Source organism: Ochotona curzoniae, unplaced genomic scaffold, assembly GCF_017591425.1.
Source record: "Ochotona curzoniae isolate NIBS_2020 unplaced genomic scaffold, NIBS_Ocur_1.0 scaffold_2476, whole genome shotgun sequence".
Taxonomy (NCBI): Eukaryota; Metazoa; Chordata; class Mammalia; order Lagomorpha; family Ochotonidae; genus Ochotona; species Ochotona curzoniae.
In genome coordinates, this window is record NW_024467095.1 from 2,406,037 (window position 1) to 2,433,556 (window position 27,520).

At 39.6% G+C, this 27,520-nt stretch overlaps 1 protein-coding gene across 3 annotated transcripts in view; it reads left to right on the forward strand.

Moving 5' to 3' along the window:
• GRM8 (glutamate metabotropic receptor 8) overlaps nucleotides 1-27,520 on the forward strand; it is a 565,201-nt gene that overhangs the window by 370,871 nt on the left and 166,810 nt on the right. For all 3 annotated transcript variants that reach the window (XM_041001985.1, XM_041001987.1, XM_041001986.1), the window contains one exon: nucleotides 15,888-16,088. In XM_041001985.1, the coding sequence (XP_040857919.1) occupies nucleotides 15,888-16,088 (201 nt within the window). The remainder of the gene's footprint in view (nucleotides 1-15,887; nucleotides 16,089-27,520) is intronic.

Sequence of the window (27,520 nt, forward strand, 5' to 3'; positions counted from 1 at the left end):
AAAAGCCATGGGATCCAATATTCTATAAAGAAAGGGGCAACTGACAGTATCTACCCAGAGAGCTTTGGGATACACTTGGGTTAGCAATTCAGATTGTAGGAGCCACAGTATGCTTTGCAAAGGCATAATACCCGAATAAGAACCCTGGCTCTGAAAGATAAGGTGCTTCACTGGGTTATTCTCGTACCTAAGACTGCTTCCCAAAAGCATTCAACTGAAAGTGGGTGGCAAAAATGATTGGTTCATTTCATGGCAGGAGCTGAAATTGAACTGAAGTCTAAAGCCAAATGTTTATGAGGAGCTTTGAGTACTAGGGTTAAAATAAGGCAGCTCTACGGAGGACCTGGTAAGAGTTTACATCTTTTTCTAAATGCATTATGCTGTAAATGAGCACATTTCTTTATTGTTTACAGGAATTACAGTAAATAAAGCCTGACTAGTGTAAACAGACATAATTTGAAGTCTCCACGTTATGTTTTCTATGTCTGTGGTAATGGGCAGGGCATTTTTACTTAATTTTTCTTTTATTTAACTGTTTTCTTAAAGATTTAGTTATTTTTATTTGAAAGGCAGATTTTAAGAGAAAGAGAAAAACATCTTCCATCCGTATCACTCCCCAAATGGCTACAGTGACCACAGCTGTGTGGACAGAAGCTGGGAGCCAGGAACTTTTCAGGGTGTCCTAAAAGAGAACAGGGTGCCAAGGACCTGGGCCATCCTCTGCTGGTTTTCTAGGTCATAAGCAGGGAGCTGCATCAGAAGTGGAACAGCCAGGACATGAACAGGCATCCGTATGGAATGCCACACGATGCAGCACTGGCCTGCTGCGCCACTGCACAGGTCTGAGACTGTTATGTTAAAAAAACACTTTTTTTTTTAAATTAAAAAAAATGATAACCCTTGCCTTAGATTTATCACAAGCATGATGCAAAGGCATTTGCAACTTACCCAGCAGGTGACTTGCTCATAGAAGGTGACAGTAATCAACAGGTTCTTTCCGTATAGCTCTTAAGAACGCTTGTGCGATGCAATTCTTCTATCTCGGTGTTTTTATTTTATTTCCTTTTTCCACCCAAGTCCTTGGTTTCAGTAACATAACTTGGGCAGCAAAAATAAAACACTGAGGAAAACATTTGTTACAAATAAATTTAAAGTGCATCTGAGGCTGTGATTTTCACATTAGTTCTAAATTTATCCTCTTTCTATTTATAATTCTTCTCAGAATGTGATTTGATATTCAAAACATGCGATGAAAGTTTTAAGATGAAAATATTTTTGATTTTTTTTTTGCATTTGCATGCATTAAATGCTTAAAATGAAAATATTTTCTTTTTTCTGTTTCACATTTGCATACAAGGGTCATCATGGAGTTTCTAAAGAATGTTTTAACATCTCCCAAGGTGATCTAGGTCTTACTGCCAGAACAGTTCTTTGGTAGGTAATCTAGTCCTTTTTGAGCCCAAGTTCCTTTTTGGTTTTGGAATATTTTTCAGGTCCTGATAGAACCCATGGAAGCAATGAACTATAGTTTACATGTAGCTTTGAAGAACACCACATCTTATATTACATTTTTCCTTTAGGAAGAGATTTTTCCAACAAATTAATTCTCTTTGCATTGTAAAGGAGATGTTAGTCAAAGTTCTGTTGTTTGGCAACACCATGTGTGAGTGTATGAATACTGATGTTTTACTGATTGTATAAATACTTTCAAAAAACAGCCCCTGACTTATGGGGTTTTTGAAATCAGCTCTCCTCTGAATACTTCCTTGCATATGCTGCTTCAACACTGTCTTAACAGGATGTAGTCTCACGTGCTGTATAATCTCAGATACGGAAATTTCTTTACAGTTCCATCTGGAGAGAAAAAACCCCAAACCCAAACCCTCCAACAAACTTTGCCTTTAACGTACAATTTAGTATTTTCTGTAGAATAACAGGCATCAGGGTACGTGTTATCTGACTCAGCACATTAAGCTGTTTGTGAGCCCAGGATCATGGTACTTGTAATCCCGTGTGCTGGCTAGTGTGTTTCCAGTCCAGCTTGTTGTTACTGTCCTGGGAAGGCCGCAGATAGTGCCTCAAACAGTGCACATGGGAAACCTGGAAGGAGTTTCTGGCTCTTGGTTTTATCCTGGCACAGCATTGGTCATTTAGGGAGTGAATCATGAAATGGATGATATTCTTACGCTGTGTCACTCTGCTTTTTACATTAAAAAATGATGTAACAGACATGGAGTTAGTTTATTTGATTGAACTTTTCCTAGCTATACTTCATTAAATATCTTAATAAGTTCCCGGAGTGGTACTTCATAGAATAGTAAAGTGAAGTGGGTGTGGCTTTAGCAAATTGAGATGGTTATTTAGATGCTCTTCTTGAGAAAGGGGTCAGTTCAGGTTGGCTTAACAAGCACCGACATATTGAACACCACTCTAGGCCCCATGTAAATTCAGAGGAATTAGGTACCGGCTTCATCCTCCGTAGGGTTTTAGATGGCTGGGGAAGGAAATATAACATTTGGAAGCAGCCAAAACGATGAATGACGGATGAATCCTGCTTATTTATGACCCACGGTCTGCAGTCTGTTTGTTGATTCCTGCTGAGGAGTTGCAGGGAGCCGACCGTTTGCATCCCTGAAGATCTCTGATAGAAGCAGTGGCTGATTGAATTAATTGAAAGGCGAGAGGAGAGGTCATTCTGTCTGGTCCCTGTCCCTATGAAGGATGGCACAGAAACTCTCCCAGACAGATTGCGACCTGCTTTAATCAGCCGCTGGCATTATACCTACACCTGTGTGGTGACCCCTAAAATTGGGAAGAACAGTGAAAGACCTAGTCAGTCATCCAGGGGATTGACCACATTGCACAGAGGCCAGAATTGTTTTCGTTTTTCATCTGGCTGGTGTATTGCCACACACACACACACACACAGACAGACACACACCCTAAAATTTATTTGAAAGTGTATGCACCCTGATCTGGAGGTGGTCGGTTTTTTTGTTTGTTTTGATAAAGTTTCTTGCATTCCTTTCCTTTCACCACTTCAAATATGATAATTCTGATTTAATAGTTTCTGCTGGTACATTACACTGGGGTAAGAGAGAACCATTACATAACACAACTAGGAGACCTTCCCATAACTATTCATTTTTTTTTCTAGTAATACATTTAATTTCTTATAATTCCTTGTGGGCAAATTCATTTAGTACTTCCCTTAAGTTGTATCTATTCTCTATGGAATTTGCAGTTGGAGCCAAAGTGTGGCTAACACGAGGCAACATGGTATGAGAGGAAAGTAACAGAATTGGGTGATCAGGGTTCGGGTCCTGCCTCTGCCTCTCCATGAGCATGAGTGATTCCTGAAGAATCACTCCGTCCTCCCTCATATGGAACAAGAGAGAATTGGGCTGGGTTAGTGAGTTTCACACTTCTCCTATTGATTCATTCTAGATTCATAGTTACTGTGTTTGATGACCTGGACTCCTCACAGGGACAATGAAGGCTTGAGAAACATGACACCTGTTGCTGGCTACAGCACACTGGGTTCCTGTTGTCTTTATTTTGAACTTGTTTCATTTGTAATCCACTGCATTGATTCCAAGTACCACTACCTGGAAATGTTAGAGTGTCAAAGCAGCAGATATGGGCATTTTTATCTTCATTTTAGCACAAGCATTTTTACTTTGCTAATTGGAGATTTCAAGGGTCCCAGTGCTCTGCAGCATTGTTGACAAAAGCTTGAAATAAGAATGTGAAGCAATAGGAAGATAGAAGTAAAGAGTAGAAAGGGGCAAGTTTCACTTATGTTACACTTAAAACAGGATGTCGTATTTACCATTCAGCTTTTTTGGTTAAAAAAAAAGCAGTGAGAAAATACTACAAGTAGCTTGCAAATAGAATGATAAAATTGGATGCAGAATGATGGCAATGCCTTGGATACATGTCCCATTCCATCTCTTTCTCCAAGTCTTGGTTATAATTGACATCTCAGGGATTATAAATAATAATGAAAATAAAGATAACTCAGCATTGGAAACTTAAACCTGAACATAGATATGCCACAAATCAGGCAGGGCGTGCTTTCATAGTGCCACGTGAGTAAAGCTTCTTAGGAGGTGAGAGGTAGTGCGATTTTTCAGGATCTGTCCTAACAGGACAACCCATCCAGTTGGTCATTCGTTAGGCAAGTGTGCATTCTTGTGGGGAGAGGTTAGGTTTCTGGGCTGGGCAGTGTTGCTTGGCTTCAGCGTCCCATCAGAATCCTCTTTTGTCGCCCACTGTGATGCTTGCTGCATTTGCGTGTCTCCATCTCCATTCCACCTGAACTTGATGCCACTGACCTGTCCCCGCGCACTCCTCATTTCTGTTCCTGTTGCTTCCTTATCTGTTCTCCTGACACAGTCATGGGGTTGGGGATCTGTTTAGTTCTGTCTTCTCCTCTGCTGTGAGGAAGGTGAGAAACTGACTCCAGCTAAACGGAAGGGCCCTCATAACCTCGCCCCAATAGGCTTGCTGCCACCCTGTTTGCTGGGGCCCATCTGTGTGGCCCTTATTTCATCTCGTTGCCCTGCCTCCCATCTCCGTTGTCCATTCATTCCCATGTACCCTTCACATCTTCGTCCCTTTGTCAAGGGCACTCAGGTCAGTTGCGTCTGTTGTGTCCAGCTTGGTACTCCGGATATTCCACAAGATTAATGGATGATGATAAAAATAAGAATAAAAACATTTCTTCTATAGTGCCTACTATTTTCAACACATTCTTCAGGCTGTCTTACATATTGCTTGAACAGTGATCCTGGACTCGGGGCCACCTTGAATGCCTTGAATCCCTATTTACCCAGTACTGCCATAAATCCCCGAGGTCTCAGCTTCCTTAAGGCCCACTTGCCTAAGTAAGTTTAGTGACCTTCAGGTTCAAACTGGATGCTCCACCAATCCCCTGAGGCATTTATCCCTGATTTACAGTCACATCTGCTAATCCCTGACCTGGCACTCATGGTACTACCTGGAGGCTCTAGAGATGCCTCTGTGCTTTGTTATCTCGTTTCCTCCTGTTTTCTCCCTCTCTCTCTTCATTCTTCTCTTGTCCTTGTCCTCTGCTCTGCTCTGTCTCTTTCTCTCTGCTCTTCTGTCTCTCCTACTTTCTCTCGGCCACATGGCTACTTCCCCTGCTGAAATAAAGACCTCCTTGAGTGACTTGTTGCATCTGGCTTTTGGGTTTGTGGCAATGAAAGCCAACAGTGTCTACTATTTTCAGCACACTGTTTAGACTATCTCATATATGTTCACTTGTAGATTAAAAATACTATCGATAACTTGTATAGATGAGTAATTTTGAAGTGGAGGTGATCAAGAGATATATTAAAAGCTTCTTAATTGGTAAGTGATGGTGGTGAGGTTTGAACCCAGGCCGATTGGCTACAGAGTGGTATTCATTACTGAAATGAACTGCTTTCTTATGTGTTGAAAATATTTCTGTTGCATTCTCCTTAATTTGTTTAATTCAACAAGTATTGCATCTAATAGAAAGTTAAGTATTATATAATTTTGTAAAGATTTATTTTTATTGGAAGGTCAGATTTACAGAGTACAGAGACAGAAAGATCTTCTCTCTGCTGGCTCACTCCCCAAATGGCTGCAAGGGCCAGGGTTGAGCTGATTCAAGTCAGGAGCTTTTTCCTGGTCTCCTATGTGCAGGCGAAGGGTCCTAAGGCTTTGAGCCATCCTCGACTGCTTTCCCAGGCCACAAACAGGGAGCTGGATGGAAAGTGGAGCAGCCAAGATAAGACTTTAGCCACTACATTAATGTGCCAGGACCAGTATTATATAATTTTTAATATAAAAAATGGTGCTAATCTATTCACCGTATAATGTGTTATGTGTCCTATAATGTCTCATTTATTCCTCATGGTAGTCATGCAACATAGGTAACAAACTCCTCCTATTTTGTGAATTCAGAGTGAGACACTCAGAAGTTAGGCTTGAACTCATGACTGTTCTTATCTCAGATCCCATGCCTCTTTGCATTTGTGCCTGTGTTACGGAAGAGGGGACTAAATCAGGGTCTACCAAGAAGCATGTAACTTTAATAAGATGATCAGAAAATGTTAAATATTAACATTGAATTGAACTTCCTGAATTATGCTATGAATGGTTCATTTAAAATTCAATATAAATATTCCTACTACATTTGCTACAAAACATCATATATGAAGTATTTAACTCTAGAAGAAATATGACTAATATCTTTACTAATAGTCTAAAAACATTGGATAAAGATAATATGTCCTCAAACGGTATTTTATATTATGATTGTCACATTTTCTTAAATTAATTTTAAATATTGATGCAATTCAATAAAAGCTCCAATTTTCTTAAATTAGCTTAAATTATCCTAGAGTTGGAGGAACAACTCAGTTTTTTCTTTTATTTGAAAGGCAGATTTATGGATAGGAAGAGACAGAGCAGCTTTTGTCCCCTGGTTCACTTCCCAGATGGTCACAATGGTCAGGACAGGCTGAGGTGAGGTGCGTGCGACTGTGCAGGTTTCCCAGGTGGATGGCAGGTGCCCGAGCACTTGGGTCGTCATTGATGATTGCCTAGTTGCATTAGTCAGGAGCTGGACGGGAAAAGGGGCAGCTAGGACTCCAGTCAGCTCTCTTCTGGGGTGCCTGGGTTGCACGTGGCATTGTGCCATGATAATAATAGTAATAATAATAATAATAATCTTAACCCATTGGCCCATTCGTCAAGAAATTTAAAAATATGATTGAGTTTGCTTGAATTGCTGGTATAGTATAAAAAATGTTGGAAATATATTGGCATATTGATAAAATGAAGTAAAACCTCTAAGAGAATGTAAGATTTAATGAGTTCTAAGTGACTTTAAGTAATGTAGAAGAATTTAAATTAATGTAAGTTAATGTAAACCTAATGTAAAATATTAGTAAAAGCATTTCTCAGTTAATACTCTGTCTTAGGAGAGCTGGTTCATACTTTGGAAAACATTGTCAAGATCCCTACCTTATTGCAAATATCATGTTGAATATCAAGTTAGATGTAAAAATCTGAATTTATTAAATGACTTAAGATTGTTATCTTAATTAAAGATTAAAGACATAATTATAAACCAGGCTTTCCTGAAACACAAAAATTCTCACTATAAGTGAAAAGTGAATATAGCATATTAAAAATCATGTGCATATTAAGAGAATTTATGACCTTATTGTTGCAAATGGCCTAAGGCAATAAATCAGTATACGATGATTGCTTGGCAGGCAGATGTTCTTTCCTTTACTCACTTTCATTTACTTCACTTCTAGTGAGCTGTGTAATTTGAGATGGAAAAAAAATACATTTTTAAAAGGCAAGTCTTGAGCCCCATCTGAGGGTCTGCAGTGGGTTAACAAATTGGTGGGGGAAGGGAAGTTAAATACTTTATTTGCTGAAGTGGAAATTTTTCTGGGAATCTTTAAGATACTTTGAAGTGAGGAACTTATATTATTTTGAGTCAAAATTTGTTTCTCATTTGCATGATCTAAGATGATTATGTAGAGAAATGCAAATGATTGGAGTTAATCAAACAGCCTTTTCTTTGTTTGGGGGACTTTGGGACCTCTCTATGAAATAACTTGCTCTTTTGAATGTCTGTCTTTTGAACTGGTTGTTTTGCCTGAAGATATCCTCTTCATCTGACTTGCCACTTGTTTTAGTTTTTCGGTGCTTTAAGAACCCCAGGGCATTGCCTGGAAATTGTAGCACCTGAAGGGGCCACCTGGCAGCTGCCTGAAGCACTTTCCTTTCCTGCCAAGCTCAAAGGAGTTATTGTGGGTTGGGCTGGGGCTCTTGTGCAGGTTCATTTACAAGTGTCTCCTGATGTGTCCTCAGGCAGTTGAAAGAGTCTTGCTACTACATTCAAATTGCACAAGAAGGGAAAGTGTAGGTGATTTTCAGCAAAGGATCCTTATTTTCTAATTTTCTTTGCCCTTTGTAAAGAGATAAGGCCAAGTCTCAAATTAGTTCCTTAGGCCAATGCATCTTTCTCTACAGGTCCTTGATAAAGTATGGCAAATTACCCAAAGCCAAACTTCAGGTGTGGAATTCGCGTGTAAGCTTGATGTCATTTTGATAAAAGAAATCGTATGGCTGTATAAATGTGCATGGAAGGACAGTATTCTCCAAAGCTCACATACATTATTGGTTTTATTTACGTATTTTTAAATTTTGAATTTGATGGTACAATTATGTAGGGTCTGGGATCCCCTGCCAAAACTCCCTCCCCCTGACTGATTTTCCCTATATTGTTACAATATTGTAGTCCTTCATTGATTTTATAAATATGAATTTCTAATTTTTACAGCTTTGGCTATCATCAAAAATTCAGTCATACTACTTAAGAATTTCAGCCTGCCAATTTTATCTCATGTGGGTGGCTGAAACTTAACAAGCAAATTTGTGGCTTGCTTTTTTTTGTATTTAAGAAAAATGTTTAAAATGCTACAGCAATGTATTTGTTGGGTCCAGCACACTGTAGCGTACAGGTTATGTGACTGCTTGCAATGCTGGAATCCCATAGAAGTTCCTGCTGCAATTCTGACTGCTCCACTTTCAATCCAGCTCCCTGCTAATGCACTTGGGAAATAAATAAAAGATGGCCCAGACACTTGGGCTTCTGTACCCATGTGAGAGGCCAGAAAGAAATACCCAATGCTTCTGGCTTTGGCCTGGCCCGCTCTAGCCATTGAGGCCATTTGGACAGCAAACTGGCAGATGGAAGACTCTCTCCCTCACTGCCTCCCTCCCTCTCCTCCCTCCCCTCCTTCCCCCTTTCCCTCCCTTCCTCCCCTTCCTCCCTTATCTGTACCTCTGCTTTTCAAATAAATAAAATAAATCTTAAAAAGGAAATATAATTCTCTTGCTAGTTCATTTAAACACGATCACTTGTTACTGTCAGTGTGTGGAAAAGTTCATATTACTTTATAATACTCTAACTTCTGTCCCACTCTTCTCTCTTTATGAACTCGGATTCATAATCTTTTACCAACTTGTTTTAGGAACCCAGATAATCATGACTAGTGGTTGCAGTTTAAACAGGAAGTCAGAGAAACAAAATATATTTTCTTTAATTTCACGGAAGAGAGGATTGGAAGTAGTTAGTGGCAGAGAGTTTGATTCTAATTTAAGTCTGCTGTCACAACTCTGTAAACTCTTGGGTAAATTGTGGCCACCACTTTGGCTCAACTGGCTAATCCTCCAAGTGCCGAGATCCCATACGGGCATAGATTAATGTCCTGGCTGCTTCTCTTCCCATCTAGCTTTCTGCTATGGCCTGCTATAGCAGTGGAAGATGCCTCAATACCTTGGCTCCTGGCTTCAGATCAACTCAACTCTGGCCATTGTGGCCATTTGGGGAGTGGACCAGGGAATGGGAGATCTTTTTTCCACTTTGTATATCTGTCTTTCCGATAAAAATAAATCAATCTAAAAAGCATAGCTAAATTTTAAAATTTTTAGCTTCTTTCTTTATACAAGAGTAACAGTTTAGGCCCCAGCACCTTGGCCTAGGGGCTAAGGTCCTCACCTGGAATGCACCAAGATCCCATATGCGCGCCGGTTCTAATCTGGGCAGCCCCACTTCCCATCCAGCTCCCTGCTTGTGGCCTGGGAAAGCAGTGGAGGATGACCCTAAGTCTTGGGACCCTGCACCTGTGTGAGAAATCCGAAATAGGCTCTTGGCTTCGTATTGGCTCAGCTCCGGCTGTCTCTGCCTTTTGGAGAGTAAACCAAAGGACGGAAGATCTTCCTCTTGGTCTCTCCTCCTCTCTGTATATCTGATGTGGCAGTAGAAATAAATACATCTTTTTTTTTCTTAAAGAGTAGCAGTTTAGCATGAAAAGTTGCTGTCTATGAAATGCTTCCCCTCTCAGTTCTCTCCTGTTTTGCTGCCCTGACATTTTTCATAAGCAAGTTGCTTCTAGAGATGAAACCTTTGTTCTGCTAACATTTGTTTGGATATTAATAACACCCTTAATGGATCTTACAAAACTCTCCACCTAAAGTTGGCCCGCCATAGATTTATGGAATTTCAAATCCTGGCTGAGGTTGTCTTGACAGGGCAGGATGCCTGCCCTGCCCCCCTGCCAACAATGCTCCATTGTGTTAGAACAAAAGGGAGAGGTGCAGCTAGTCCCAAAAGAGCAGAACCCCCAGACTGGAGGAATATTTTGCTTCTGCAGTAGAGTCAATCTTGGTGGGCAGTATTGTCCATAAAGGTTTGTTTAGGGGAAGTTAACATCCAAAAGTTCACTCCTCTGTCCCCAGCCAGACTAAGCCAGCACAGGGAGGAGGAGGAAGAGAAATGGGGACCCCGATCATGTCCATAAAAACCCCAGTCTGAATGCAGACTGTGGTCCTAAAGCTTCACCGAGACACCCACCTGGCTTATCAAGTGAAGGGATTTGTGTCTTCACGTTTTGTTTTTTTTTTTTTTTTTCAAATACAAGGTGCTCAAATCACCTTCTCATTGCCCCTTCCTCAGCTGCATTCTTGTATGGATAGAAGTTCCCAGTGTTCAAATCCTCGGTGACAGAAGCAGGCTTGATGCATGGCTCTCATCTGACAATCATGAGAAGGGTGTAGTTAAGCCAGGCTGGGGGCAGGAGGAACTCCCTGAAATGGTGTTTGGTATTGTCTTGGGTGCTACCCAGGGGACCACTTGCTGGATATTCCGTATTGTTTTGGAGGATTGGGTTTAGAGTTGCTTGAATAGTCACACCTTTGGGAAATCTTCCAGTGACCTTAAAGAAGTAAAAAAAAAATATGCCCTGGAATCTGGCATTCCAGAGCTGAAGGGAACTGAGCTCCACGAACGTGTCTAAAGCCACGTGACTGCTCAGTGGCGTAGAGGAGAGCTGGATTCAGATCCACCGGTGCTCCTCTGCTCCTGCTCTAGTCAGTCATGTTTCCTTGTCTCGGGCCTGTGTTTTCATCCTTCTGCAATGTGGTAAGAACCCATTTGTGTGTGTGTGTGTGTGTGTCTGTGTGTGTGTGGTGGCTTAGGAAATATTCCTTTAAAATTGAACATGTTCATATCTCTTTCCCAGCCTCCTTTTACTGTGTCACTGCAGGCCAATTGGTTTAGATTCAGTAGAAGTGACTAGCCTTGCTGTATTGAGAGCAGTTGCTCTTTGGCATGTGGTGCTGTTCTTGGCATAGTTGTCATTCATCTGAAGCCCCTGCCCGACACAGGTGTAGCATATGGTATTGGGACATGTGTGATGTCAAAGATGGCAGTGCTATTCCTGGTTGTCACTAGTGAGGCATATAGAGATCTTGTGGAACTCAGAATGACTTTGAGTTGGTCCTGTGTGCGTAAATGTATTTATTCATAACAGGCTCATGAATTTCCTTCTTTCTCCTGCCATTCTCTCAGCAGCAACTCCAAGGCAAGATTTAATTATTTAAAAGAGTTGCTGCATTTGTGAGAAAAGTCAAGAAGGGATTGCAAAACAAAATATTTTTTAACCTGCAAACTGAGAGCCCGAGATAATTTCTACCTCCTGCTGAGGCTACGGCACGAAGAACATATCCAACTGTCGGTTTCCTATGAATACAGAAAGTGATAGGGCTTGCCTTTTGTTTTTGCCCTGCGTTGACCAGCTGTCTCTTGGATCATCACTATATTCATATAGGACACTTTACATATCCAATTTTAAGAAAATGAAAACCCTCTGACATTTCCACTCAGAAAACTCATCTCCATCCTGAGCAATGGGAAATGCATCGCAAGGAAAGCTCTGAAACCTTCAGAAAGAATCAGAGCGTTTAAAGTCCCTGGCATGGGCCCAGCGCAGTAGCCTAGTGGCTAAAGTCCTCATCTTGCATGTGCTGGGATCCCATTTGGGCTCCAGTTCTAGTCCTACCCACCCCGCTTCCCATCTGACTCCCTTTTGATGGCCTGGGAAAGTAGTCCGAGGACTGATCAAAGTTTTGGGACCCTGAACCTGTGTGGGAGACCCAGAAGAAGCTCCTGACTCCTGGCTTCAACCCAGGAGCTCACCGGCCATTGCGGCCACTTGAGGAGATCTTCCTCTATCTCTTCTCTCTGTATATCTGACATTCCAATTAAAAAATGGATCTTAAAAAAAATAAGATCTCTGCCAGGCTCTTCTTAGGTATCCACACTGAAATGACCAGCCTGCTTTTCAAAGGGGAACTTGTTTACCTTTTTGCCAATTAGGACTGAAAACTAGGATGTTCCATTGTGCCGTGTAAACAGCCCAAAGAACGTGCGGCACACTGGGGGCCGGTTAAGACTTTGTTAGAGTATTTGGAAACATAAGGTAGAGTCAGAAGTCTTAGAGTTCATTAACGAAAACATAAAACAATCTTGCTATAAAATTCATGGGGCTCGCTTCATAGTCCAGCATGCAGCTACTTCCATTATATGTTGTTAGTTTTAAACCATACTCTAAAACACATCACAACTTTATAATCAGTGGTGTGTTAAATGGTGGTCGATGTACAGCCCTCGGCAATGTTGAGTACTGTATAGCAATCCGTTAGTGCCACAAAGTGTGGGAAACTATAGTGTGATGAAATGTTACCCTCAAGTGGATGAGTCACTGTCGGCTTCCCGAGTTCCTCTTTGGGATAAATGAGAGAATCCGAGGCAGAATGAGAGGAGCCAACTCGAGCTGCTGAAAAGGCTCCTGTGGTGTTAGGGAGCAGGACAATGCATTGTTCAAACAGCTGTAAAGAAATCAAAAGATTTGCTGTTAAATTTAGAACCAATATTCTAGCTTCTCACCATTTGCTTACATGGATTCGTGCAAAAAATCGTGATGTGGACCGACTCACATGTGACAGTGTCACTAGACACACCTCTGAATTTTTACATTTAAAAGAATGGAAAGTTCAAAGCTTAATGTATTTTATCTTTGCTTGAATTGTAGTTTACAGTTATTCAAGGAAACAAACCATTGAGCAATCAGTTTTAAGTATTTTCATTTAATGAGATGATATGGTACTCAAGAATATACATTTATTATATATGAGTTCAATTGATTAAAAGTAAAGTCAAGTGAGATATGTATATTAAGTTGAGGTGTCTATATTTAATCGACAAGGCAAATGTGCATAACTATATTTCAGTTATTAAATGCTGAAGAATATCTTTTATAGATCGGGAACTTGCGGTGTCATTTAAATTATAGTATAGAAAACCTAGAACATTTATGGGTAAGTTTAGAAAGACAAAACAGTCGTGGATTCCTGCCGTAACAAGTACTGCATGGATTGTGGGGAATTTCCAAATTCTTTAGCATTCTCAGTAATTGTTGTCTGTGAAGTGGTTAGGTTAGACATATTTTTCCATTTGTATACTTCCTATCCACCCTTCCCTCTGTAGGAATGGAAATATGGAAACCTTCCTTTTTCTCTAAGCTCCCTAGAGGAAACAATCAGATAAACAGGGGTGTGTGTGTGTTCATTGGTTCAGCAACGCGCTCTGCAGAGCAGCAGTTAGGCAGGCTGGTCTGGAGTGTTAGACGTTGTGATGTAAAATCCTCTGCTGTTGCTGAGGCCCACACTCACCCCCTCCTGTCTGCTCCAGCCTGCTCTCCCTTCCTTCGCTGCTTTTCCTTACTCTTTTATTTTCTGTTTCCACATTTCCCAGAGGAAAACATTTAATTCCTTACGTTTTCTTGTTTACAGAGCTTTCAGGGCTTCTCCTTCTGTTCTTGACATCAGCTTCAGGCCTTCCTGTGTTTCTAAAGCTTTGATTGATAGATATTGGGAGTTCTCGTCTGTAGACTCTTCATCTGGTGGGAGAGGGGGAAGTATTTGAAAAGATTTCCTTGTGGTTATACAAATCACAGATTCCTGTAGTCCCTCACTATGCCTGGAAGTTGGTTCCTGGAGTCCCACAGACACCTGCAGGTGATCAAGTCTATTACACAGTATGGCTCGTTGTTTGTATCCAACCTTTGTACATCCTTGGTCTCTAGATTGTTACAGTATATAACAGCGTATAAAAGCAATGCAGTTTTATCGTATTTAGGCAATAATGACAAGAAAAAGTCTAGTCTGCGTTTCTCCAGGAAAGAAATGTTTTGGTTTTGAGTCTGTTTCATTTGTATGTGCTTGAATCCACTGAGAAGTCAGCATAATGACAGACGTGAGAAGCTGGCATGCCATCCAGCAGCGGGTGAAAAAACAGTGTCCCTTGTGATTGAGACCAGGAAAAATGTGTAGTAATTGAATGGATCAGAACTATTGCAATGACCATTACCTTTGTCAAGAAGAAAGTTACCAATTGAAACATACCCAAATATGAGATTGTTTCAGTTCAACTGATCAAATGTGTCAAGCATGGGCTTTGATGTTCATAAAGAAAAGATTTGGGGTTGGTGTTGTGGCATAGCAGGTTAAGCCATCTGCTGGCATCCCATGTTATTGGTTCCAATCCCAGTTGATCTGCTAGCCATCCAGCTCTGATAATCCACCTGGGAAACCAGAGGAGGATGACTGAAACACAAAGGCCCTGGCAGGCCCAGATGGAGTTCTGGGTTCCTGGCCTCAGCCCAGCTCAACCCTGGCAGGCCCAGATGGAGTTCGGCGCTACTGGCCTGAGCCCAGCTCAGCCCTGGCAGCTGGGATCATTTGAGGAGTGAAAAGCAAATAGAAGATTTCTCTCCGTCCCCGCCCTCCCTGTCTGCTTCCCCTAACCACACTTCCACTCCTAGTTCCACCTTCTCTCTCTCTTCCTGCTCCTCTCTCTGTTACTCTCTCTCACCCACTTCATTTGTCACTCTGCCTTTGAAGTAAATAATAATGCAGTCTTTAAATAAGCAAAGATTTGTTGAATTTCTCATGATAAAGTTTAAAGTACTCACATTTGGTTCTCCAGATGTTACCAGTTGTGTAGGGTTTGGAAGAAATGTGGAGATGAAAGCTGTTTGAAGAATTCTGTGATTAATCCCTGAAGCCTTTTGACGATTGTTTTTTCAGGAATGGGTAACCTTTTGCTTCCTACCACGTTTTCTGGGGACTGAGAAAATACTGCGTTTTCAGTGTGAGACTTGGGAATTCTTTCTAAATCGTCTGTATTCTCCCCACATAACTATAATCTTCATGAGTCTGTTTGCTCATTTCAAAACGAGACTGTTGGATCATAGCTAATCTCTAATTTATCTTCCTTTTAAGCTACTCTATTCTTGTATAAATGATAAACACTGGCTTAAAAGTAATTTCCAATGTTAATTCTCAATCTGAAATATGCCTCAGCCAAGTTGCAGTTATTTTGAAAGAAAGCTTTCTAAGCAATCTACCTCATTTTAATAAAAAGTAAAATATAAAATGGAGTTTAAAATAACATGAACAGAATGAGTCCTTGCAAGATAACTAGAGCCACTTAAGGAAATGTTGTCATATAATAGCTCAACAAGCCTCCAAGTTCGAGGTCATGCAGCACGAGAGCAGGTCTGGGGGCACGGCAAGACTTTATTTTGAAGCATTATTTAAATGCTGCTTCCAGAGGGGAGGCAGGTGGACATAATGACATGCTGCATCTCTAAGATGAAGTCACTACCAAAATGTGATGAAATTCCAAAAAATGGCAGCATGACAGGACTCAATATGGTAGAAATAGATACCTCTCTTTGTTATTTTTTGTCTTTTTCTTGCTAATGAAAGTTTGTGTTCCTTTCCAAACAAACGCTTCAATCCTCAGTGTAAAAGTCTGACTCTGTACGTCTCGTCTAAAGTAGTCAGAAGGAAAATCAAAGAATTGTGTCACATTCAGAGTGTTTCCAGTGTCGGGCATTGCAGCCCTCAATCCTTGTCTTATGGAAACCTAAAGCACCAATGGATGGTTTCCTTCTATTTTGCAGGCCTGGAGCGAATCGCTCGAGATTCCTCGTATGAACAGGAAGGAAAGGTGCAGTTTGTCATTGATGCTGTGTATTCCATGGCGTATGCTCTGCACAATATGCACAAAGACCTCTGCCCTGGATACATTGGCTTGTGCCCACGGATGAGCACCATTGATGGGAAAGAGCTCCTTGGTTATATTCGAGCTGTAAATTTTAATGGTAAGTTAACAAATTTTTTTTGTTTCTAAATTCTTTAGGCGTGACAGGGTGTGTTTTTCTTCCTATTTATGGGAGACACCAAGCAGACTGGAAAATGCAGGATTAGAAGCAGTTCCCCCTTTTAATCAGACGTGTGAGTTTTTCCACTTGCTTTTAAATTTCAGGCTGTTTTTTGTGCTACCATTAGTCTGTTCCTGAAAGAAGCAAACATTAAAAATAAACCGCTATCAATCAAAATAGGCTACTTAAATATCACCATTTCAGACATAAGTTGGAAGGCTCATTTGAAACCATTAAAAGCAGTGTAGATTTCTTTGGAAAGGTTTTGTGCATGCTGTCGCTACAGATTGTAGACATTTTGCTTGAAACTGATTTTAATCTTTTTAAACAGAAAGCTGACTGAAGAAAACAGATGATAAGTTGCTGTATATTCTGAAAGTGTTAGGTTTCTGTGTTGTCTTTTCTTTATTTGCATTTTTCTCAATGATTTAGCTGATTGGAAACAAGATATTGCCTACAGTTCAGAGTGGCTGTGATTTTTCCTATGATAAAATCAGAGCTATTGCTTCTGTAAGTGACACAACCACTGATTCAGAACACACTGGGGTCATTGTCTCAGCTTGAGGATAGCTGAACTTCTCTAAAGTGATGGAATTATTGAATGCTGCTTTTCTTTCAGAAAAGCTGTAATGGTTGCTGCCCATGACTTTGACCATTATTTTCAAATGAAATGATAGAATGCTCTGAGCTGTCCAAGGCTTTCTGGTTTGCCTGTGATCCACACAATGGAGATACCCCTGAGCCACGCACCGTGCTGGCCTGCCCATCACAATACACTCGAGTGACCCCAGCTGCCAGCTTGCTCAGAAATGTACAAGGTCATCTTCCATTTTGAATTCAAGTGGAAACTTGTTCCTTCTCTTTGTTCAGGCAGCATAAGGCAGAATTTAGTTTGCATTCAACATTGAATAGCCTTTTCTTGACTTCTTTTTGAAGAATTGAGAAACATTAATCCTTTGTTTAAACATTTGAGAAGATTTTCACATAATTTTTATATAATTGTCACTTTGGGGAAAAGAGGAAGGTTGGGCAAAAAGTAAGGTTACTTACTATAACGTGAGGCTGGGAAACACTTCATTCACTAAATGTTCTTACGGTGTGAGGAGAAGAGAAAGTGGATGAGCCAATTTTCTCAATAACTAAAGCTCATCTCCAGGGGACAGGGCTGTCTTTGAAAGAAGCACTGGTTGAAAACATTTTGAAGGTGAATTACAAATTTCTCTTTTGGCTTAAACATGGATCAAAATCTAGCCATTCCAGGATGATTTCAATTATTATACTATAATGATACTATTAAAAATCATCAAGGAATGTCTTCGTGTCTGACAATTAGACAAGCTGCCTCGAGACTCCAGTGATCTGAGTTCTTCTCCATTTTTATGGTTTTTAAAATTCTCTTTGCTCATCCTCTGTTGGCTGTTGCTTGTCTTTAGTGATGATTCCTAGAATAAGTTGCTGTTTAAAAATCCACCATGGAAAGGGGAGCAAACAGTAGTTTTCATTGATTTAGTCAAGAGGTAGTTATTTTGCGTATAGGCTGTCTTGTGCATTGTGCTAGGTGTTTAAGATACTCTGTTGGCACAATAGCTATGGGATGTGAAGTTTCATAGGGAACACAGACCTGCACTTGTATCATCTGCAGTGAGTGTTGGGCAGCAAGGTGCGCTGGAAGCTTGGAGTTGATGATGAGGCAAATTTTCCTGCTCCACAGAATTGGGGGCAATGGCATCTAGAGGAGATGTGTGTCTGAGATTAGGTGGGACAGTAGGAGGGACACATGGCGCAGGTGAGGACTTACAGGCCATTCTTCGGGTTTGTTCTTCATTTACAAAAGTAGTAGGGACCTATTGGAACATGGCAGGACTCTATCTGCTGCTGGAGGAAGGGGGCCCTGGATGAGGATCACGGGGAATTGATGAATTGGAGCGTAAAAACTTTAAAGACCCTCTTTGAGCTCTTTGGAGGTTTATTTTGATAGACTTGAGATTTGGCTAAGATCCAACAACTGACAATACAGAGTAAGAGGCTTGAATATAAGCAGGTTAGCATTTATGTATATACTACTGATTTTCAATAGTTTTGGATATTGATTTTTTTAAAGGAAATTTGTCATGATCTATCAATGTTCACTCAGTATTAATACTTTGTGGTTAAAAAAAAAACATGTCGGGTTGTTTGAAGGGCGCTGTTGACTTCTGGCACACTTCTGGTATGCTGGTAGGCAGAAGCAAGGATTGCATTGAGGTCTCTAACAGTCCAAGCACAAAGGAAGATCCTGTGGACACATCATGTTCATAGTAGGCTAGAAGCAAGCCTGGCTGTTTTCAGGACACAGTGACTGCTTGAAAATTGTTTCTAAAAGAAAAATCTCCTATGACGAGATTTACACAGGTAAATGAACAATGTTGTTTAACAAAAATTTTGTAGCAAAAGCAGAAACTTTTTTTGCTATTTTGCCTCTGTTGTGGCAATCAAATATGAGATAGATAATGTCGGGTCCCACTGAAGGTGCTCACGGGAAAGGAAGGTGATCTTCCTGAATCTAGATTTATGGCTCTTTGCAATTCTGATCTGGGATGCGCCATGCTCTGAAGTATAAATACAGGCTTTTAGAACCCCATCATCACTTCCAGAAATTTTGTCAGTTTGAAGATCTGCTCAGATAAAGAGCCATACACATGGTCAATGTGTTTCCTTGAGATCCTCTTACTGATCCTGGGGGTCCATTTCAGGAACCTGGTAGCTGAAGGGTTCCTACTGGCAACCCACCTCTCCTTTCTCCTCGCTGGGCTTTCATTAGTTGATAAGTGGATGCTTAGGTTTGTGTTCTTTGTCCATAACCTGGCAAATAGATATCTTACATAGTTATTTGGATATCAATACAGTGGGTGATGTTGGTGGTGATCAGTATTCTTACACTCTTTTCATGGAATATATAAGACAGTGGAGTTCCCAAAGTCTGGAATTGGATGGAGGTCACTGGTCGAGCTAATTATTCCCCAGGAACAATTTTGATCATCTCAAGACAGCCTACATGTAGTCAGTTTGAACCTGAATTTCTAACTCTAAATGACAATAAAACATTGTATACCAGAAGGATTTTTACCATGGCTATTACCAGTTATCAAAGAGCTTCATCAGATTTCTGTGAATTTTGTTTAGTATAGCCTCTGGATATTCTTGGGTTAAGTGAGATATAAAATTTACTTTCAAGTAATTAAAAGCATTGCAGTATTGGTTGAAACTGCTCGGTAATGCCTATTTAAGTATTGGATAGTAGGTTTCTCCAAACGTAATAGACCTGTCAAACTGTTTTATATTAATTTTTTATTTTATTGCATTTCATTTTATGACATTGTTTCATAGGCTCTGAGGTTCCCCCAGCCCCTCCCCGTGCCCTCCCTCCATGGTGGATTACTCCACCTTATTGCAGTATTACAGTTCAAATCCAGTCTTGTTTCTTTCATTGCAAGCATATGTACCATGCATAGAGTCCAGCATCTTATTGTCCAGATCAATTCAACAGTTTCTTATATTAATTTAATGCTGATTTTCATGGCTTCTGTTGGTTTGAAAGCCTTAACCCTATGTCTCAATCAGAAGGAAGACTTTTGTAGTTTATAATGGAGTGAATTGAGGTAGGCAAGGCAACTGGATGCTGCACAGGTTAAACAGAACTATATTTAAAATTTATTCCTATAGTCCAGGTGAATGATCTCTTGGATAAGTAATGGTGTAAAGATGCCTGCTTTAAAAGATCAAGCTTTCAGTGTATTGATTAACTGACCAAGCAAAGAACATATTAGAATTTAGAATGACAAGCTATGACTACTTTAACCCAGACTCATTAATTAAGGTAACTAAATAAAGGTAAAATATTTGGTCAAATTATTGAACTTCAAAGTAGCTTATGACATAAAAACATCATGGCGTGTATGGTGGTTTGGATGATTTTACCTAGCCTGATTTTTCAGTCATTAAAAATTTCCTTGTGTCATCTTCTGCACCTGTATTGTGAACACACATTGGAACATGTCTAAAATTATCCATGATTTCCTTGCAAGATTTATCTGCCTCTCTCTCAACTTGGGAAGCCAGAGGGAACAAAGACTTTCCTTTTAGACTTTTATTGTTACTGTTTGAGGAAAATGCTGTTCCTATAAATTTTTTAAATTCTAAGATTTATCAAAAGAAAACCATAAACTAAAGAAGCTCAGATGTTTTAGGAACCTAAGTAGCTATGTCAATTCCTTACTCCAAGGCAATAAAATATTAATACTGTACATCTTGTATAGAATCAAAGATTTTCCTGTTGCTGTGAGAACATTCTTTGTCTTAAAGAATAAGTATTCAAAAGGATTCCTGAGGTATTCTCTCCACTCTTTCTTGCTGTGTTGTTGGGCTCATGCCAAGGATAGACCGAGCACAGTAGCATTAAGTGCCATTTGATTGCAGGTAACAGAACCCCACATAGACTTAAGTAACCTGAAACGAAGAATTTATGAAATCATTCCAAGAAAACCCATGGCAGATAACGAAAGAATTTAAGAACTCCTAAGAAATAAAAACTTAACAGAAACTTAAGTTTGTTTGTTTGTAAACATTTTGCAACACTCTTCATGTAGATTTTCCCTATTTCACGGTCTGCAGAGTAGCTGAAGACCACTGTTCATTCAAAGAACTTTGCCATTGTTTGTTTTATGTATGTATGATAGCTTCTTGGAAGCTTGATGATCATTCGCCTAACTTAGATTGGATGTCAGATCTTTTGCAAAGCATCAGAGGCCAGGAGCAGGGGATTCAGCAGTGTCTGTCATGAGTTGATCTTTGTGGATGAAGGGAACATTTAGGCCCCTCTGTGGGAGTTCAAACAGAGTGAGCGTGGAGGTGGAAACCGAAGAGAGGGACCAAGCCTTAAGTCTCTGAATCTCATTGTTTTTCTGGACTGATGAGTGCAGCAGCTTGTTTCCTCCTGCAATGTGGGAACCCATTCAGGAGTGCTGGTTCAAATCCCTAATGTGCCTGGGAAAGAAAGCTCAAGTATTGAACTTTGGCTACCGTGTTGGAGACCTGGACCAAGTTACAGGTGCCTAGCTTCAGCCTGGCCCAACCCCGGCTGTTTTGCGCCACGTTGGGAGTGAACTAGTGGATCTTCTATCTCTTGATTCACTTCACAAATATCCCCAGCATCTGGGGCTGGGCCAAGGACACAATCCCAGTACCCCAATTGAGTTATATGGGTCCTAGTACCTGATCTGTGACCCAATGCCTTCTTGAGTGCACAATGGTAGGAAACTAAAATGAAAAGCATAGTTAGAACAAGAAATGAGTTCTTCCAGTATGGGATGTGGATGTCCAAATTATCATCTTAACTTCTGTGCCAAATAACAACGATACAACACAGGCTGTAATGTTATTTAAAACCTTCTCTGTGGCCAGCACCAGAATGGCTACATTTTAAATCCAGTCAGATAGAATAGCCACAAACATACAATGATAAATAATGAATGTTTACACATGTATATATGTTTGTATTCATGTTAGTTTATGAAGTAATTAATGTGGCCTTCAAACTCATTGGGAAAGGAAATATTGATTATCAATTTATGATAAAATCAAGTGAGATGGTTTCTCTATGTAAGATGATATTACTTATTTGGGATTTATTCAGGTTTTCTTTTAAAGATTTATTTAATTGAAAGGCAGAGTTATGGGGGTAGGATGTACAGAGAGCTTTTACCTACTGGTTCACTCCTTAAATGGCTACAACAGGTTGAAGCCAGGAGCCCGAAACTCCATGTACATGGCAGGGGTCCAGGTATCTGGGAAAACTATCTTCTGTCATGTTCCCAGGCTTATTAGCAGGGAGAAGGGTTGGAAATGGAGCAGCTAGGACTGGCACTCATGCAATGCTGGCATTGCAGGAATCGGCCTCACTTGCTGTTTCATATTGACTGCAATGGTTGCTTTTAGGATTAAATGTAAAAGGAGCAATAACAAGTGGGGAAAAAAAATAAGAAAGTTAGTCTGATTAAACGGGTGAGTCTAAAATTTATAAATTACAATTAAAACATATGCTTTGATTTAAAAATCAAACTGTGAAACTTGAATACAAGAATGTAAACACAGCTGCAAACCGCTATTCTTAGTCAAACCACTTATTCTTAGCTGTTCCCTATAACACAAATACTGTATGTTTCCCTAGATATATCTTAAACAATACACAGGATGCAAAAAATGACGTTTTGAGACTTATTATCTATTGTCCGTGCCTATGCCCTTGAGGAAGAGAGATTTTTGTTTCTTTTGTTTTTGTTCTTCCTATTTGCTAGTTGTTGAATTTAAAGCGTTGTTAAACCTGTGATTGCGAAGTGAACTGAAAGTATGCCATTGCAAAATTTCTGTTTATAGAAGTACAATGAGCTAAACATTAAAAAGATAAAATATAAAATTATAAACATAGTTTTATTTTAAAATTTTTTTGAATTGTAACTGACACAGGATTGTGAAGATTTCTAGTGTTTGTAATTTAGTTCATACAGACATGCACAATGATTGGACAAGGGAAATTGGCACGTCCATGACCTCACGTGTGTGTCATTTTTTTGTTGTTTCATGCACACCTTACAGATGGATTCTGAAAGCGATTTTATGGTCATTTTAGTGCACTGCATCTTGACCCGTCACCTGAGGTCAAGTGTGACATCCTCTTGTGACATTATGTCAGAGTTCTGATGTTTCACATTTTGGAGCATTTCAGATTTTAAAAATGAATGGCATATGTAGTAATAGTGAATTTATGGAAACAAATGAAGGATTGGTTTGAGATGAAGGGTTATCAATTGGAGGAAGACAACATGATTTTTTCTGTTCCCTTCAAAACCACATCCCTTTCTTTTTAAAATGAAGGAAAGTGTGTGACAGAGTAGCTCCTATGTTATTAGGAGTAATTATTTTCTGGTGATATTTTGCTTCCAAAAGACTGCTCTAAAAATATAATGAAAGTTTGATTATTTTTCCCTTTCAGCTTATTAACTCTTATAATTACATTAAGTTTTAATCACAAAATTAGTTTAAAAGGGAAGTCTCTGAATGAGAAAATTCTTTGTAATTCCGGTGCCTAATTGTTACACTTTGGGGATTCAAGGTCTTTCATTTTTTGGATGAGTTACAAAGCCACAATTATAATGTAACTTTTCTTTTGGGCCATATCAACACCTTTGTAGCAATACTAAATGAACAAGTTAAGACATGTGTATTTATACTACCTATGTATAGATGCCGGAAAGTGTCATTTGGCATTTATTGCTGCTGTTGCAGTGGCATTAGGAGGGCACTGAATCAGAACAGGAGCAGCCATGATCGAACAGAGTTCTCAACGGCTTCTAGCACTGCACCATGTGGTTTGACCTGCTATCCCAGAGTGTAGACCTGAACCCTCTTTTATTTTTTCTTAACGATTTGACTAGAAATGAGAATACATATCTGACAGGTCAAAAGGATATAATAGAAATCTCTCAAATTATTTGGTAATTCCCAATTTATTCAATCCTGTTTAAGAAAACTCTCGATTCCATCACATCCTGCTTTTCTTTGCTGGTTTCCTATTTATATGTAGGCAATTCTGAATAAGTAACATGGAGAAATCTGACCTGGCCTGGTGCCAGCATTGTGGCCTTGTGTGTTAAGCTGCTACATGCAGCGCTGGCATCCAGTGGGTCTGTTGGAGTCCTGGCTGTTTCACTTCCATTCCAGCTCCCTGCTAACGCGCCTGGAAAGCAGTGGAGGATGGCCAAGGTGCTTGGGCTTCTGCACCCAGATGGGTGACATAAAAATTGCTCCTGACTTAGGTCTGAGCTCTGTGGCCATTGGGAGAGCCCTTTCTCTGTAACTCGGCCTTTTCATACAGAATAAATCTCCAATAAACAACTTGTGACCCATGAATAAAGGAATTCAAAAAGGTTATTCCTTTTGACTCCTTGAAGCATTCTTAACTTCCTTTTTCTTCTCTAGCCTTATAAACTTCAGGCTTTTATGATATTTTACATACCCTTATTGTTCTACTCTTCAAATAAAATTTAACAAAATGAGGAATCGTGCTTACTGGCTGTTCTCTTCAACCCCCACCCCAGCACACATGAACGGAGTAAAACACAAATGTGGAAATGGGAAATAAGTCTACTTAAGCATGACTTGAAAACTGGAAAATCCCTAAACCATGTCTAGAACTGCAAAGTCCATATCTGAGGAAGAAGCTCAGGGTCATTCTGAGTTCTCTCCTGCCATTGCACCTTTGTGCAGTGTGTCATTGTCTTAACACCATGATGACCTGCTTTGGTCTTTCACATCAGCAAATTTGCCTAAGTTTTACTGTTTTATTTCATGGTAATTTTTGATAAAAAGGTACATTTTGTTTTACCACTATCTCTCTCCTTCATCATTAAATTCAAGTATTTAAATTAACTTTATGAAATAGCCAGTGTTAAATTTTTAAAGCCTGAAGAATTATTTTATGAAATAATATTCAATATATATTGAGATATCAATTTGGGAAAAATTAAATTTTAAGTACAATATCTATAATTTTGACTACGGTAAAAGAAATACTATCCTGAGGAATCTTCCCATCTTGCTCATGTATCAGTAGAAATAATAATTGTTTTACACAAGGTTTTGTTTCATGGCTAAAGTGAATGTAACAGTACAGAAGCATCCATCTACCTTAGCATTCCCTCTCGATGTGCATTCTGGGAATTTTGGCAAGTGTGTAACCACAGTCTAGAATCATAAGGAAGAGCTGCAACCGTCTTGACTATTGTTTAACCTCTGTGTATTCAGGCCTCTTTTTGCCCACCACCAATAAGCATTGATCTTTTTACTGTTCCTGTGGTTTTGTGACTGCTGGAATATCATCACAGTTGGCTTAATGCTCTGACTTCCAATTCATTTCTTCCACGTAGCATCATGCGTTGGAGTTTCCTCCATGACTTCTCATGACTGGACAGTTAATTTGTTTCCCCATGGAGTGATTTTTCACTATCTAGATGTACTGCATCTATTCATCATTTCACTGAAGGACTGTGTGTTTTGCTTCTAAGTTGTAGCCATCATGAATAAAGCTACTGTCAGTACCCATGTGTAGGGATTTGCCTTGGTGCAGGTTCCCATCTGCTTTGGGTGAAGAGCGCCAAGCTTGACTGCACAAGCATACAGCAACATTACATTGTGCTTTATGTGGAATTCAAACAAGTTTCCAAAATTGCTTGTTTTTTTGTATCTGTACGAGCAATGGATACAAGTTTTTTTGTTTCTGAAGCGCAAGCGCACTTGGTTTTGTGAATGTTTTGGGTCTTAAACATTCTAAAATTATTTCAATGTTCAATGCCATGATGTCTTCTGATAAGTATCTTTTTGCGTGAATTTTTCCATTTGCACATCTTTTTGTAAAATGTTTATTCAGCTTTTTGCCATTTGTAATCTAGACTGCTTTTTTTCCTGCGGGGTTTTAAGCGTTAGTGATTGTACATTTGGAAAAATTGTTCTGTCTGTGTCATTTGTAGGTGTGTTCTCCCTGTCTTGGCCTGTCTTCTGCTCTCTTAAGTTTCTTTAACAAAGATGCTTTCGCTTTTAATCCAACCTAGTTTATCAATTATTTTTTTTCATTGATTGTGTATCTGGTGTTGCAGCTAAACATCGTTGTCATTCCCAAGTTTATTGCAATTTCCTCTCATCTTCAAGAGTGTATCAGCCTTGCAGCTCTGTTTGGGTTCATGGTGCATATTGAGTTAACCTTTGTATCAGGTTGGTTTCCATGTATCAGCATGTGGATGTTCAGCTGCTCTAGAACAACGTGTTGGACATTTTGTTTCTCTGCTTTAAAGGTTTTTTTTCTTGGTATTTATAGGGGCTGAAATTAAAGTTGGAGGCTGTTTTCATGAATCTGAAAAATAATAGCTCTAGAAAAGAGCTTCAGATATTTTCTTTAGAGATTTGGATCATATGGAAATGTTCAGATGTCATTAGAAGTAAAGTAAGATATTCTGCAGAGCTGGAATACAGCTCTGGGCTCTTTGCTTGCTATTATTGTGGTTGTTTTTGTGATTGGACTGAAGGATAATAAATACAGTGTTTTTCCAACAATTCTGGAAGAAGCAAAAATTTACAAAGTTGAGTTGAAAAATTACCTAGTGAAAATATTATTGCATAGGACTAATGTGTGTCCCAGTTTTTGGGTACTTGATTAATGCCCATAGACGTTAAATGCAACTCTTGGGGAATGGCATTCTCATGGCTGTTCCGTTGTCGTCATCATGAAGACATACCCCCTGAGTGCCTGACCATTTCAGTCTTTGTCCCAGGCACTCGAGACAGAAATGACACATCCAGCTGAATAGTCTCTAGGCTATTTCTAAAATGTTTGATATATCAGTGTAAGATTTTCCAATTGTTTATTTTGTTTTCTCTCTCTTAGCATGTAGTACTTTAATTTTGCCAAGAAGAAAATCACATTTATGTTTCCCAACTTAGCTGTAAGTAACAACGTGGTGGAGTTGTTACAAAAGCTAGAGTGGCTCATTCCCTGGTGCTGGACAGACAAGTAACTGCTGCTCTTGCTTGTGCCATGTGCTCACTTCCACACCTATTTAGGAAGGTTGTCTGCCTTGTCTATTGCATTGCAATCAGGTGATGCTGCAGCCGATACACAAAAAGCTTCAGCCTGATATTTTGGATTTTTTCCCAGGCGGTATTAAAATAAGAGTTAGTTGAATATATTTTTCCTTTTTTACCAGATAAACTTTAATCAAAGCTGGAAGAGAACAGACACTTGTGCTGCACTGCCTAGGTGTGGGAGAGAATTGCTATTCCGCTTGTCCAAGACTGTAATTATCTAGAATATCTGGATAAGAATTCTTTCCTTCTCTTTGTAAACACAGTCTATCTGCTTCAGCAGGGGCTATCTGATATTGTTAGAAGTAATGAGATTTTTACTGTGATATTTACATAATATTTTTTCTACCTTTACAAGTTGTGTGCTTCATTTACTTTATACTATCTGAACTCTTACGGTGGGTTGCATTTGCAAAGTGGAAATGATACTAGTTTAGATGGTGGTATGCAAATACATGAATAAACAAAGAGCTTCACATTGGGATGTTTTTTCATTTTAGCATTATTTGAAACCGTCTTCTGGCTTTTGAACATGACAGCACTGTGCTCCATTGGTATTGAGGCAACGAGTAACTAGTCCATATATCTTCCTCACAGCTTCCACATACACAGTGTTTATTAAAATGAAATGACACATTTAACCAGCTTAAGGCTGGTTTCAGCTGAGTAGCTTCAAGTCCTGCTAGGCTTATAACGAGAAAGCA